Raw genomic sequence first — 16,689 nt, 5'->3', positions numbered from 1 at the left:
CTGAAACCTGTAAAACTACCACAAAGACACATAAAATGGAGTATAATGACGCAAACCAAAGATAATCAACAAACTGAAATAAAAATGCAAACATCTAATTTACTAAACAGAACAACAAAACAAGTAAAATAATGTGTTACCGACTTTCAAAATTTACCATTTTCTTTGATCTCAAGATCCACTTCGATCAATTGATCTTCCTCTTCACCCATCTCCTCGACTACTTCATCAAATTTATCATTTCTTGTTGTCACAACGCTCACATTATATATATTTAACACTAGCATTAAATAATTTAAAATTTATTATTTCTACTTATAATAGTGATAAGATTTTAGAATAATTTTTAATATTTTTTAAAGTTATTATTTTATAAATTTGTTTATATTACGACATTATATATATATATATATATATATATATATATATATATATATATATATATATATATATATATATATCAAAATCAAATGACATCAAAATTTACCATTTTCTTTGATCTCAAGATCCATTTCGATCAATTGATCTTTTTCTTCACCCATCTCCTCGACTACTTCATCAAATTTATCATTTCTTGTTGTCACAACGCTCACATTATCAATGTCAGACGGTGGATCACAAGACTTCTGCTCAGCTTTCATGAAGACCGTCTTCAAACCATGACATAATCCTAGATCTGGATCTAAAGTCCTTTCTTCCGCTGTTCTGCAAATTTCTTGGAGGAATTGTAGCTCTCGACTGCGAGGATCGCGGTTAGGCTGCATAGTCGTCGTGCCAAGTCAGTTCAAGGTTCAAGAAGAATATACTGAAAATGGAGATTAGAAAATTGTGTACTTGAAACCCTCTTTAAATTGTATTTATACCTTGAACTCAATGAAACTAAGGAGATGAGCGGGTTTGATCTTATCGAACCTTCGACCGACCCAGAGGTAGTTCTAACTTGAAATAGATGAATATATAAACTATTGGTTCATCATTTAATATCTCTCTCTCTCTCTTTATATATATATATATATATATATATATATATATATATATATATATATATATATATATATATATATATATATATATATATATATAATGTCGTAATATAAACAAATTTATAAAATAATAACTTTAAAAAATATTAAAAATTATTCTAAAATCTTATCACTATTATAAATAGAAGTAATAAATTTTAAATTACTTAATGCTAGTGTTAATAATATACTCTACATTTAATTAAAAATATTTAATACAATAATTAATTCATTAAATTACAAAAGATTTAGTAAATTTTCTGTGTTTTAATTTATCATTGTAAAATTTATTATTTGTGCTTATTTAAAAAAGCATTTTATAGAGAGAGAAATGAATTGGCCAGCTTAGTATGATTTTGGACATGACTCAAAAGCATATTAAATTTAAATGCAAGTTAATTTCATTCTAGTTTTTATACTACTCCACTGCCTTTGCACATGTTACTATAAGAGCCAGACACGGTGACTCCAAGTCCCCACATACTGACAAGAAAGTAAAAAAAGTCAAAAAGCAAAATCGAATCTTTTTTGGGTCAGACGTTGGGAAGCAAAGAAGAACACGTACTTGTTCTACTACTGTCACATTTTACACCTCCAAACTTGCGAAAAAAGAAACAACGCGTTACCATAAACAATTGTCACCAACTATATATCCATTAATTAATTAATTAATTAATAATTTAATTTAATCCTTTTGCTAAACAAAAATCCATTAACTAATACAAATTAATAAAATACAAAAAAAAAGCTACAAAAAAGTAGTCCCAGCACGACCATGATGCAACAAATAATGCGCAATTTGATCTCTAGCTTTCAACGAACTAACCGAGCAAACACCATCTTCAACAACGTTTTCATCATCAAAAACATCAAATTTCCACTCATCATCCATTTCTTCATTCATAATCTCACAAACATTATGAAGAACACAACATGCCCCAAGAACAATAGGCAAATCTTGTAACTTAATCTCTGTCCTCTTCTGCAAACATCCCCACCTCCCTTTCAATCTCCCAAACGCTTCCTTACCAACTCTCTCAATTTCCTCTATTTTCTCATTAAACCCATGTTGTGTCCACGTCAGATTCTTATGCTTATAAGGCACCAAAACCCAATCCAAAACTGGATAACCCGAATTTCCAACTATCCATATATCTTTCAAGTTACCTCTTTTAGCTCTCTCATATAAAGCACTTTTTTCCAACACTTCACTATCTGGCATTGAACCGGGCCAACCAATACACACATCATTAAAAACCCCTTTCGAGTTAACCACTCCTTGAACCGTTATCGAATAACTCGTTTTTTGGTTCCTTTCAGTGTGTTTCTTGTTGTAATACAAAGCAACGTTCACTTTAGGTGCAATAATAGGAATATGAGTGGTGTACATTGTGCCACCTACATTCGGAATACCGAAAATACCCTCGAAGTCTCTTTTTGTTTTCTGCATTGTTTCTTCGTCTGGCCAACGGAGAAACTTCGGCATTAGAACAGTTCTAATAGCTGAACAAACTTCTAACACGAGTTTATGACACGTGGATATTCCTAAACCGAATTTCTTTGAAACGAGCCGGAGCGGGTCACCGGTTGCGAGGCGGTATAAGCAAACCGCGACTCGCTGGCGAACCGGAATAGCTTCGCGGAGTGTTGTGTTTTTCTTCGTGACTGATGAGTCGAGTTCGTTGCAGATCATGTTGAATGTGGATTTACTCATTCGGAAGCATCGTCGGAATTCGTCTTCCGGGAAGTTTTCACGGTTGCAATTCTCCCACCAGTTGTTAGACCGGTCTTTTACCCAAAGCCTCCGTTGATGCGGGTGGTTAATTTCTTTTGAATCTGAACCGGTTTGGGTTGAACCGGGTTGGTCTGAACCGGATGCGATGGAGGAAGCAGCTGCGATAGCAGTGAGACGGGTTGTTTTGGATTTGGTGTGATGGGATTGATCTAATTCGGTGTAATGGCTTTGAAGTTGTTCCATGTAATTGTTCATGGTTTGGGTTTGGTTTTTGAAGTTGGAATTGAACATGGCTTTGTGTTGTTGTGAATCGAGTAACCGATTTTGTTGTTCATTGGTTTCTTCTTGTTCTAGGAGAAGTAGTGAAGCTAGGATGTCTTTAATGTTGTTCGTGTTGTTGTTTTGCTTTTGTTGTTTGTGTTGTCTTTCTTGGTTGGGTTCGTGGTTGTCTTTGGCATTACGTTTCTTCATGTTGTTGTTGTTGTTGGGGTTGTTGGTGATGATGTCTTGGAAGAGGCTATTATAGTCTTCTTGAGTGAGAAATGGAAGATGAGTGCCGATTTCCATTGAATTTGGATTTGAACGTGGACGGTGAGATAGATTAGAATGGTTGAAGTTTGAATGATGAAAGTTTGGGAGATTTATAAGGAAAAGGGATTAGGAAGCGTGTGAGGTAGTGTGAACGCGATTGGATTGGGTATGGGGAGTTTGACGGTGACTCTGACTGGAGGGTGCTTTTTGGATTTGGAACGATAATTGTTTCTTTGGGGAACCGTGGGTTTTTACGCGGTATTGGATTTAGATGTTTCTTTTTACATAAGAAATAATAGTAATAGTAATAATTATCACTTCCATTATTTCACATGGCCATGCTATTACTAGTAATTTGGATTTTTTTTTCTTTCAAATAATCATATTTTCCAATTAAAATGCTAGAGTAACTATCTTTCTATACAATTAACTAAAATACTTATATTTTAAATAAATAAAAATTACAATAAAGAGTGGGTGACGCCATATACACTATGATTTTTATGTTAAAAAAATACTCATGCATCACACACACTAACGCATGCACCAACATACTCATGCATCACACACACTAACGCATGCACCAACAAGTTGTGGGGCAAATATGGGACGTCAGTCAATGAGTGTGACGTCTATGTGTATTCCTATTTTTATAAATAGGTTATTCATTCTCCATCATTTTCACATATCTTTATTTTTCATTCTTAAATTTTTCTTTAAATTTTCTAACATGATTATTAAAAGAGATGAATATGTTTGTTATTCGATTCTTAAGCCTCCGTTGAAGATACAACTCTTGAACAATCATACTTTCGAGCAGAAGAGTTTGATTCGTTGGTTAGATCGAGAGATTAAAGACAATGAAAAATTAGAAGAATTAATAGATTTGTTTCGGTGTTCAACATTGCGAGTGGGGATAATAAAACACAACATGTGTGGGAGTCAATTAAAACTAGCAATGATATTTGTGTTATGATGTACAAACCAAGTGATATTGTTTTGATGATTGTAATTTCTTAAATATGTTTTAAGTGTTAAGTCCTTTTATTTGTTCTTCGTGTTGTTGTTTTAGGCGTGTTTGTGTTGGTTTTGTTGTAACCAAAAGTTGTATTCAATATTAAAAAAATTTGATTACAAAAAATAAATTACATATCAAGAATGTATACATGAATTATGTTGTGGAGCTTGTTCCAAGATTGGGACACCGTGTCCGTGTGTGTCCAGACCGTTGACATATACCACATAATCTAACCATTTCGTCAGCCAAATCTATTTCGCGGTTCTAATACGCGTGTTGTTAGGGCGGTCCTTTTTCTTCTTTTGCATATTTTTGTTGTGCCAAACTATATTCTTGACAGCTTCGTAAGTGCACAAAAAATATCGTAGTAACATGAAAGAATATCTATTGTTACTATGTAAATCTAAGGGTATTGATAATAGTTGAGGGTGCAAAATAACTAAAATAAACTAATTTAGATAAATCAATCAAAGTTGGACTGAAATGCGACTCTCTATCGACCAATGATATTCTTAAAGTCTTATTAATTACTGATTAAATTGAAATAGTATTTTATCTTAAGAAAAATAATTAATTTAAAGATATTTTTTCGCTTTCGCGTAACCGAAACCGAGTTTTAGCTTAAAATCTATATTTCCGTTTTCGCTTATTAAAGTACAAAATTTCTATTTTTGAAAATTAATTACTTTTAATTATCAAAAAAATTGTTTAAAGTGAAAAATAAGTTTAAGAGTATTACCGGTTTTCACATTGTATAATACCGGATTTTAAGTGCATAAACGTCCACTTTCATGAGTGCGTTTATGACCTTAAAATCCTTTTTTGAAAATAATTATTATTTTTTAATTTAAAAATAGTTACTTTCGCATAACACTTACTTAAATTTTTAAGTCCGATATTGATTATGTTCTTTCAAATTTGAATTGGTAACTTTAAATTTTTACTCTCGCATTGGTAACTACAACTATTAGTCAAAGTTGAGGTTTGACAAAACTTGAAATAACATGAAAATAAACAAACATATTATATTAGAAGTTGGATCACTCCTCGAAGTCGATCTAAAAGTCAGTTGTATAACCTCAGATTTTTAACACATAGAAACATCAAAAGGGTGAGAATATGTATGATAATTACCATTGGCATAATAATAGCAGAGGTATCACATCTTACACATTTAGTCATAACCACAATACAAGATATTATCATACGAATAACATATACATTTTTGTAATACCCATTCAAACACCACATTCAATAACATAATCCATTGAATGATGTAACACTATGCTTAACTCCTCTACTCTCATGCATGCATACAATCCTACAACATTGGATTGAAGTCCTATATCGTCAGACCAAAATCCATCATCGTCAGGAAGAAATCCATCATCTTTGTACCGAAGTCCATCCTCGTCAGATCGAAGTCCTAGCCTAAATTCTAATATACATGATGCATGATCAAACAAATGCAAACAACCTCCATATGAACCTCCTACTCCAGTATTCAATTACTAATCATAACAGTAGAGTGAAGTCCTACATCGTTGGACCGACACCCATCACCGTCGGTCCTCATGAACCCATCTTAACAAATTACCCTTACGGACGTAAACACAAAATATAAATATTCATCAATTAATGGATATTCCTCAAAATTTTATAATCAAGTACATCAAATTCATCATTCACACTTGGACTCATCTCCTAACTCGTAACTCTAATCAATAACATCTTCTACTCATTACTCACGTTCTTACAAGTTAATACTCCTTATTTAGAATTTTTTTTTTAAATATCCAGAAATTTAAAAAAAATTTCAAAATTAACCATTTTTTCAAAAATATTACACAAATGGGCAAATTTTGCCCTAAGTTACTACATAGGCGCCACCCTAGTTGGCGCTTACCCTTAATGGGTAGGGCAAGTCGCCACTAGGAGTGGCGCCTACACCCATTCCATTTTTTTAATTTTTTTTTTATATGTTTTTTTTTTTAATTTTTTTTTTTAAAATATTTGATATTTGATAAATTTATATTTTTTATAAATTATATTAATTTATATTAACACAAATATATAAATAAAATTATTTATAAGATATATATATATTAATTTATATATATATATATATATATTAATTTAATTTATAAACAATTAATATTATACACATGTAAATTAATATATATAAATATTTATTTACAAGATATATATATATATATATATATATATATATATATATATATATATATATATATATATATATATATATATATATATATATATAAAAGTTTATATATATATATTAATTTAATTTATAAGTAAATATTATTTATTTATAAATTGTTGGGAGAATTAGGGTTAATCATGTTAAGGTTAATTTATCAATTATAATTAGGGTTTATTGATCGGTTATAATCAGAGTTTGTTAGTTATGACCTAATTGAAACCCTAATTAGGGTTAAGTAGATTGGTGTACAACCCTGATCTTTTCCTATAAATAAAGTGTTATTTCCTTGCATTTTCTTCACCACTATTTCTTATCACTTTCTCTATCAAGTTGAGTTCATGGCATCTCCAAGACCGTCGTCATGGCAGCGAACATCATCAAGGCGCCCGGATCCTGAACAAGTAATCTTAAAAAGGGATGGGCATGTTATTTTTTCGCCTTTGAAACCCCCAATGGAGATGAAATTTTGGAACATCCGTTCGTTGGACCAACTAAAAAGGTCCTTGATGTCTTGGTTAGAGGGAGATTACAAACCTGGTGAAGTCATTAGAAGGATTCAGAGGCTTAGAACAAGGTTCTCATTTGAAACTGGAGAAACAATACGTTGGTGGGTTGAAGTTGAAAGCGACATTGATTGCATCCAAATGATGCATGGATCAGACGATATAGTGTTAACTGTTGTAATTTCTTAGATTTTAATGGTTGTCTGTCATGTTGTTGTTGTATTTGTTATTGTTCTAGTACTTGTTCTTGTTTTAGTACTTGTTTTTGTTCCAGTGTTTGTTTTTGTTTCTCAGGTAATTGGTGTTGTAATGTTAGATGTTTGTGTTTGTTGTTCAAGTGTCATCTTCTATTTGGAATAAAAAGTAAACTTTAATGATAAATAACATTGGTACACAGATTTATGAATATGAAAACTAAGTTGTGGAAGTAGATCCACGATATGGACATTTGTTCTTATTATGCCCTAGTTGTCTACATATGCTACACTTCCTCTGTATTTTCTCTGCGACGTCCATTTCAGTTCTAATGCGCCTGCTATTTGGGCGACCACTTTTATTCCGCCGCATCGATTCGTTGTGCCAAACAATTTCCCCGTCATACTCTGGCCAATACGCCTCCAATGCTACCACCGGAAAGGGATTGTCGTATACATTGAGCAATGTTGCAACTTTGTAGATGGGAGACACTAGCGATAATGCATCGAAGTGGCTGTGTGAACACGCTGCAATGACATGGGAACAAGGCATACGATAGGCCTGAAATTGACCACAGTCGCACCAACGGTCTGGTATTAGGACCCTATACTCTTGTCTGGGCAGCCCTTGGTTGTGGTCAATTGTTTCCTTGACACTAAAAGTGTGGCCATGGCGGTCGAATTCCGTAACCCGATGGCTGCTGGCTTTGGCAGATTCCTGCCTCACAAACTTCATGCAGGCATCACTATATACCTGACTCGTCTGCAACACTTCATGCCAGCGCCTGCCTCTTGTTACGAACAACGTTGCCATCCGAAAATAGGTCGCACTCACCAATGCGGTTACCGGGAGGTTACGTATGCCCTTAAAGACGCCGTTCATTGATTCCACAAGATTTGTTGTCATGTGGCCCCACCTCACCCCATCGTCGTATGATCTAGTCCACTTCGCTCTGTCGATATTATCAATCCACCTCCCTGCATCAGAATTTGCCAACACTATTTCCCGGCGGTAGTATTGGAATCCAGGTTGGTTTAATGCATACCCCGCGTTTATCAAATGTTGCTTCAAGAAGTTATCCTTGAACTCCCGCATAAAATTTTGAGCAATATGCCTGATGCAGTAGACATGGGTAGACGGGGGGTCATGCCAACCATTTGCTGGATTATTGTATGCACTGTCTATTGAAGCGTGCCTGTCAGAAATCACACAGATGCCAGCTTGTGGAGTCACGTGCGTTCGGAGATTCTTAAGGAAGAAACTCCAAGCAGCAGCCGTTTCTCCTTCAACCAATGCAAAGGCTATTGGGAAAATATTAGAATTGCCATCTTGTGCGACCGCCATCAGTAACGATCCTTTGTATTTCCCATACAGCCAAGTTCCATCGACTTGAACAAGTGGTTTGCAGAATGTGAAACCGATGATGCAGGGACGGAATGCCCAGAAAAGTCTATGGAATATTCCATTACCTTTTAGACGAGTTCCGTCAGAGGATTGTGCCGGCAAGGTCTCCATTATAGAAACCTTCCCAGGTGAATACAATCGTAGTGCAGCCAGGTAGCGTGGTAGTTGTTTGTATGACTCCTCCCAGTTACCGTATACCAGTTCAATTGCCTTGGTTTTCGCTAACCAAGCCTTTCTGTATGACGGTGTATATTTGAAAACAGCCACACAATGGGAGATAATTGTTTTGACCTTCAGTGACGGGTCAGCCTCAACTAGAGGTAATATGGAATGGCAGATCATATCATGGCTAAGTTTGCGATGATCCTGTGCCATGTTGGTGTTGACGCAAATGTGAGCTTGAGAAATGGACCCTATCACCCACGCATTATGTTTCTTCTTGTACGATGCCATCAACCTATACCCACACTCCGGATTTTTGCATACAATAACGTATCTTTCCGGATTTGATTTGATAACATCGTAGTCAACACAGTTTTTCAAGTGCCAGTTCTTTATTGCTAACAGACACTCTTCCTTGGTCCGAAATTGGTCACCCTTCTTTAAGTCCTCATCAGACCTCATATATGGGTTGTAGAACATATCTGATGAGGGCTCATCCTCGCCCAAGTTAAGTGTTGTGAAGTGCGCAGGCGGTGAGTAGCGTTGCGCTATAGGTATTTGAACTTGGTCTTCGTCTTCAGAATCACGGTTCACCAAGTCATCAACCACGTCTTCAGCATCATCAACCACATCGTCTTCAACGTGGTGCTCAACATCTTGTTCGTCATCAATCACAGGATCAATAACCTGTGACTGAATATTCTGAGTTGGTTGAAATTGTTCCAACACAATATACAACACTATGTATTCGTAACCAGAATACTCATGGTTACGAAACATGTATTTTGTCTCCATGTCATTTTGAATCAATGACTTATAAAACTTGACAGAGTTGTTTTCTGAAAAAAAAGGTTGTTGATAAAAAATTTGGGACACGGGTTGTCTTAGTTTGGACTCAATCTTCCTTTTCAGATAAGAGAAGTCAGCTTCTCTATTTAGACAAAAACGAGTGCATTCGGTGTTTCTAAATAGGAAGCCAGACATATCACATTCATAAGTCTCACCATTGACGTGAGCTTTGATTTTGTATTGCGATGAAGATGCCATGTTTTGTGAAGGTTTTGTGAAGATATTGTGATGGTTTTGTGAAGGTTTTGTGAAGGTTTTGTGATGATATTGTGAAGGTTTTGTGAAGGTTTTGTGATGATATTGTGAAGGTTTTGTGATGATATTGTGAAGGTTTTGTGAAGATTGCTGTGAAGATATTGTGAATACCTTTGTGAAAATGTGTGTGAATATTTATACTGCAAGATTCCGACACATCTTTGCATGCATGTCTTCAACCAAGCCTTCCCCAAGAGCAACGCATGCAAAACTTGGACACGTGTAAAGCATGCAAGAACTTGCAGGCAACGTGGAGCTGCATGCATGTAATAATTTTGCCACGTGTACTGCCTATCCATCAAATGTATTCTCCACATAGTCTGAACTTAGTCTCAGCTTTAGCTTTGCTTCCACCAAAAACTTAAACTTCTTGAACTTTCAATACTGAATATCACACTTCCAATACTAAACTACCTCTTTTTTCCATTATGTGTTCAAACAACCTGATTAATTATTTTAAATAATATTCCCACGCATGCCTGATTATTTAAAACAACCTCTTTTATTCAATTTTATTTAAGCTTAATTATTTATTTTAAACAACCTGATTATTTATTTTAAATAATATTCTCACGCTTTGCTTCCACGTGTCACACCTTTGCATCATCAGAATAGATGGAGTCTTCCCCAAGACAAGACAACTCCCACCTAGTCTGCACCAATGCATGCCAACACTACCACCTAGCCTGCACCTATTCTGCAAGATTCCCACGCATGCCTTACACGTGTCACACCTTTGCATCATCAGATTCCACCAAGTCTTCCCCAAGACAAGACAACTCCCACCTAGTCTGCACCAATGCATGCCAACACTACCACCTAGCCTGCACCTATTCTGCAAGATTCCCACGCATGCCTTACACGTGTCACACCTTTGCATCATCAGATTCCACCAAGTCTTCCCCAAGACAAGACAACTCCCACCTAGTCTGCACCAATGCATGCCAACACTACCACGCATGCCTTACACTTGTCACATTTTTGCATATTCAGTCTACTTGAAAACGAGTATAAATAGAGGGTCATTCTTGCAAGTTTTCATCAACCACTAACACTTTTATTCAGAGAACTCCGGCGAAACTTCTCATCCACCAAGCTTCGTTCTACATTGCAATCATGTCTCTTCTTACCATGGGCCAAGAACACAGAGGCACTAGGGCAAACATTGCCTCATTCGTAAGTTTTTCTTGAACATTGCCTCTTTCGTATGTTTGTAATTAGTTTTTTAAAAGTCCAATCTAATGATTGTTTATATTGTTTGTTTTTAAAGGATCCCAAGAAATTTCGTCAACATTCACACCCAATGCCTTATCCAGACCCATGGTGCGTACCTTACATACAGCGTGCGGGTTTCGGTCATGTTATGCATGTCGTAAATGCCACAATTGATGTCAAATTCATTTTGGCTCTGTGTGAACGTTGGAGACCTGAGACACACACTTTTCACCTACCAACTGGTGAATGTACCGTCACATTAGAGGACGTGTACATGCTTTTGGGTCTTAGAATAGATGGTAAGCCTGTCACCGAAAATGTTCAACAGCCTAACCAAATATGTGTTCAAATGTTGGGGGTAGATCTGGTCGAGGGTGAGGGGTCTGCCAAAGCAAGGGGTCAGGGTATTAAATTATCTAGCCTACAATTGTACCACGACTCCATAACTTTGACTGAGGAATCCTCCGAACAAGAAAAAGTCATAAAAACCCGGGTTTACATTATGCTATTGTTTGGGAACTTGCTATTTCCCGAAGGGACGGGAAATAGCATAATCTTTATGTACCTGAGTTTGCTCGGGGACATTGATAGAATAAGCACATATAGTTGGGGTTCTGCAGTATTAGCATTCCTATATAGCTCTTTGTGTAAAAACGCACAAAATGAGCACTGTACATTTTCTGGATGTGCTTTTTTGCTCCAAACATGGGGGTGGTGGAGATTGCCGAGGCTAGCCCCAGAAAATCCTAATGTCTACTCCTTCCCCTACGCAACTAGGTAAATTTATGATGTTATTTCATTTTGTATATTTATTGTATAAATATTTGTAAATAATATTATTTATCTTTTTTTGTTTAGGTTCATTACAACCGGACTGGATTACAGTCTTACCCCCAAAAATAAAATTATATTTTATCGTCAACTCTTGGATCGTCTCCGAGCACAAGATGTATTACCACTAAATCACTCAGCTTCTAACTGATTTATTAATATCATGCATTCTCGATAAATAACATATTTACTTTTTTCTTTGCAGTTTATTTGGAGGCCATATTTGGGATTGGAACATCAACCCAACCCCGAAGATGCAGCTGTTTGGACAGCAAAAACGGCCATAATGCGGTTCACCACTGTGGAGATGCACCAAAGTGACCGTGTCAAGCTTCAATTCAGAATGCATCAAGAAATCCCAGCCCCCCCAATGTCTATGGAACCTTGGCATCTAAAAAAAGTCAGCCACCAGTGGTATGCCCAAAATTGGAAGGAATTTGCTAAGGAGTTTCGTAAAATGTGGAAAGACCGTGCCCACTATGTTCTACAATTTCTGGTGGCGCCCAACGAAATGAAGCCGACAAGGGAATATGTGGATTGATATAGAGCAAATACAAATCCAGAAATGATTGTGTCTGACCCGTTCTATTTGGACGATCCCCGGATGCAACAGCCATATTTCCAACAACAACAACCACCACAGTATTCCCAACAACAACAACCACCACCTTATTACCAACAACAACCACCACCACCATTTTACCAACAACAACCACCACCACCTTATTACCAACAACAACCACCACCACCATATTACCAACAACAACCACCACAACACATGTCCACCCCCCAACCAAATCAACAATACATACCACAAACTCAACCCCAATACCATGAAGACTACCAACAACAAACTCAACATTCCCACCACCATCAACAGTCCCAACACCTACCACAATATCAATCCCCCCACTTCCACCAATCCCAACACTTCCATCATGACAATGTCCCGAGCTCTTCCAGTCCTCCACCTAGCCCCGACACGGGTATACAAGAGGACTACCAACAGGACTACTATACACCACAACAAACATTGTACTTTGGCCAACCCGATTCAACCCTAAACTACCAAAGGCCACAATTCGAGGGCGCACCCAGCAGTAATCAGTTTGTCCCACCGAGACAAAGCTTTTTAGGGGGCAGAGGGGACCCGTCTTTCCTACAACACTGAAGGGACTTCGACCCAACCACAACGGCAAACGGCAAGGGGACGCGTTAGGGCAAGGGGTGGTAATAGGGAAGCACCACCACCACGTGAACCGTCTAGGCGAGTAATTAGACCTCCCCCGTGCGGATCGTACCAGGGACCGCATCATATGTGATTAATCATATCTTTGTAATATTTGTCTTGTCTATTATTTAAATAAAAATATTTTCTGTTTATTATCTTTATATCTTTATCTTTATCTTTAAAGATATTGTCTATCATATCTTTATATATATATATATATATATATATATATATATATATATATATATATATATATATATATATATATATATATATATATATATATATTAATTTACATGTGTATAAATATTTATTTACACGTATATAAATTAATTTTTTTTCCAAAAATTTACAAATAATATTAATTACTTATAAATTAAATTAATATATATATATATATATATATATATATATATATATATATATAAATTAATATATATATAAATTATATATATATATATATATATATATATATATATATATATATAAATTAATATATATAAATTAATATATATATATATATATATATATATATATATATATATATATGTATCTTGTAAATAATTTTATTTATATATATGTGTTAATATAAATTAATATAATTAATAAAAAATATAAATTTATAAATTAAAAAAATTAAAAAAAAAACATATAAAAAAAAAAAAATGGAATGGGTGTAGGTGCCACTCCTAGTGGCGATTTGTCCTACCCATTAAGGGTAGGCGCCAACTAGGGTGGCGCCTAGGTGTTAATTTTGGCCAAAAATGACCATTTATGTAATTATTTTGAAAAAATGGTTAATTTTAAAATTTTTTTAAAATTTCTGAATATTTAAAAAAAAAATTCCCTTATTTACTCAAGTTCTCTAGGTTTGCGATGTTAGTAATGGTAACTCTATTTTTTTTTATGTTTATTAACCTAGAAGGACCATCGATTAATTTACTCACTTCTCCACTTAATAATCTCCGCTTCTAACTTAAGGCTATATTGAAATTATACCGTAAACAAAATCAATGTGAAAATTCAAATTAATCGCTAGAATCCAACTATCCAGTACAAAAAACTAGAGGTCTATTATGACCTCCCGTAATAGCCATTACGGTCCGTAATAGCTTACATGCCTTGTTCCCCATTTTTACATCTCTGGTACAAAAACACGAGGGCTGCTATGGCCGCCCATAACAACTGTTACGGCCGATAGCGGCACCCAAATCCCAATTTTCCCTTATGCAATTTTCTGCAATTTTGTGCGATTTCAGCCTCAAAACCTCTAATATTCATCACTTAAACATCAAAATTACATCAAATCATTACACTCCTACGAAATCATGAATAAAAAATGTCCGTACAACACGATTTATACACACATACGAAAAACCCAAACTTTGATGATGGAGAAACTTCTCTTGCACTTATAATGGTTAGGGTTTCCTCCTCTTCTTTTCTCTCACAGTAACAATAAAGTTTTTCTTATTCTGTCTCTTTTTCCTCTCTCACCCTAACTCACTTGAATATAAATATGTTTATTTTATTTAAATCCAACTGATCCCCTTATTTCTTCTAACGTTGCTTTTCCTCCCCTTATATTTTTCTTAATTATTATTTTAACTCCAAACTCCTTTAATTCCTCATCCACCCTTTATTCTTGCAAATAATTCCACCAATTTCACGCTAACAACACAACATTGAAAATTATTAAATTTAAAATTCAAGGTGTTATACTAGGCGTAAGAGTGAAGGGTAATATTGAGCAGGGTGATGGTGATGAAGACGGTATGACTTAGGTTAGTTTTACCGGAGTTCCACTGTGAGTGTGAGGGCCACTATACAGGTCAAAAAGTACAGGTGTGTCCCTTCTGTAAGGGTAGGGGGACTCAAAGACATTAGTAAGTATATTACGCTGTATGTTGGTTACGACTTTTCCGCGATGGCGAAAAATCATGTTCGGTGAGATTTTGTGGTGGTTTTAGGAGTTCTGCTCAGGTGAAGTGAGAGCCTCTGTAGATGGATAATGTCATATATGGATAATGTTCTTATTGTAAGCGTGTGAGATGAGTGATCACACTCAGTTATGCTCTGTCCTCTTCCCTATTTGGGGAGAGACATTTATAAAAACCTTTTGAGCTTAGGATTCGGGTAGTCCTGAGTTATGATAATGCTCCCTCTAGATCGGGGGAAGTTATTGACCACCTATCATTTCGGGAGTAATGGTGAACTGTCTCTCCTTTGACTAATGACTTTACACATGTCGTCAATGCCTAGAGCGAGTCCTTCAATCATCGTTTAGGCGGTACCGCTCTTGGGTGAGGGTACCCTAACGTAGGACGCTCACAAATATAATACTACAACTATATGTCTTGGAAGTATTTGAGGTATATGATAAGAAGGTTAGGCTTAGGAGAGAAGTGGATGTTGTGGAGGGAGGCATGCCTTTTTTAAACTACTTATGTAGTAGTGAATGGTAGTCCAACCAAAAACTTCATAAAGAAGCAAGGGTTTGAGGCAAAGGATCCGACGTCCCCATTTTTATTCACCATAGCAGATGAGGGGCTAGTAGTGTTAGTAAAGAAAGAATCACAAATGGGAGAGTCTAAGGGTTTAAAAGTTATTGAAGAAGTGGAATATCAATTATTACAATTTGCAGATAACATAATTCTTGTAGGGGAGGGCTCTTGGAAAAATTTATGGTGCATCAAGACAGTTATGACAGGCTTTGAGCTAGTATTTGGCTTGAGAGTCAACTTCTATAAAAGTAAGTAAGTTGTATGGTTTAAACACAAGAGTTCATTTCATGGAGGTAGCATCACACATCACGGTTTTTATCATGTAACTTAGCACAATTCCTTTCAACTTCTTAGGCATAGTAGTGGGATCAAATCCCAGAAGAATCTCAACTTGGAGGGTTATGGTAGAAAAAGCTTAGAAGGAAATTGACATCTTGAAAAGGTAGACTGCTATCAATTGGAGGGAGAATTATTTTACTGAACTCTACTTTGAATAACATCCCCATTTATCTGTTATCATTCTTTCCTAGCCCAAAGAAGACTGACAGAAATTACAAAGATCCAAAGGGACTTTTTGTGGTTTAGGGCTGAGGCTAAGAAAGGGTTAAAGTGGGCAAAATCGATAGATGTTTGCAAAAGTAAAATGGAGAGAGGGATAGGAGTCAAAACTGTATATGCTTTCAATGTAGCTTTTATGTGCAAGTGGAGGTGGAGATTAATAAGTGACAGAGAAGCTATATGAAGAGGAATTCTAACACACACATATAAACTTAATGTGAATAAGCAATTATGTTTAAGTAAAAGTATATAAGAGAAAAATAGATAAGAGTGCACATATTTCTCAAGAAAATATATCAGGTTAACCTCTAAGTATTGTACAACAATGCACATCGAAACTATAACAAAACTATACAACATGATAAATTCTATGAAGCTAAATCAAAATGTTTGTTTGAATCATCTAGTCATTATATCTTACAATGACATTCCCCTCCCCTCGAGATTCAAAC

At 35.5% G+C, this 16,689-nt stretch overlaps 1 protein-coding gene across 1 annotated transcript; it reads right to left on the bottom strand.

The window, feature by feature from the left end:
- Positions 1–1,657: 1,657 nt before the first annotated feature.
- LOC127135373 (protein ALP1-like) lies at positions 1,658–3,478 on the bottom strand. The gene has a single exon (XM_051062104.1). The coding sequence runs from the start codon at positions 3,322–3,324 to the stop codon at positions 1,771–1,773; it is 1,554 nt and encodes a 517-aa protein (XP_050918061.1). The 5' UTR covers positions 3,325–3,478; the 3' UTR covers positions 1,658–1,770.
- Positions 3,479–16,689: the final 13,211 nt, after the last annotated feature.

Source organism: Lathyrus oleraceus, chromosome 1 (assembly GCF_024323335.1).
Source record: "Lathyrus oleraceus cultivar Zhongwan6 chromosome 1, CAAS_Psat_ZW6_1.0, whole genome shotgun sequence".
NCBI classification, from domain to species: Eukaryota; Viridiplantae; Streptophyta; class Magnoliopsida; order Fabales; family Fabaceae; genus Lathyrus; species Lathyrus oleraceus.
The sequence above is the reverse complement of the archived record's forward strand: the minus strand, read 5'-3'. Positions and strand labels throughout refer to the sequence as shown.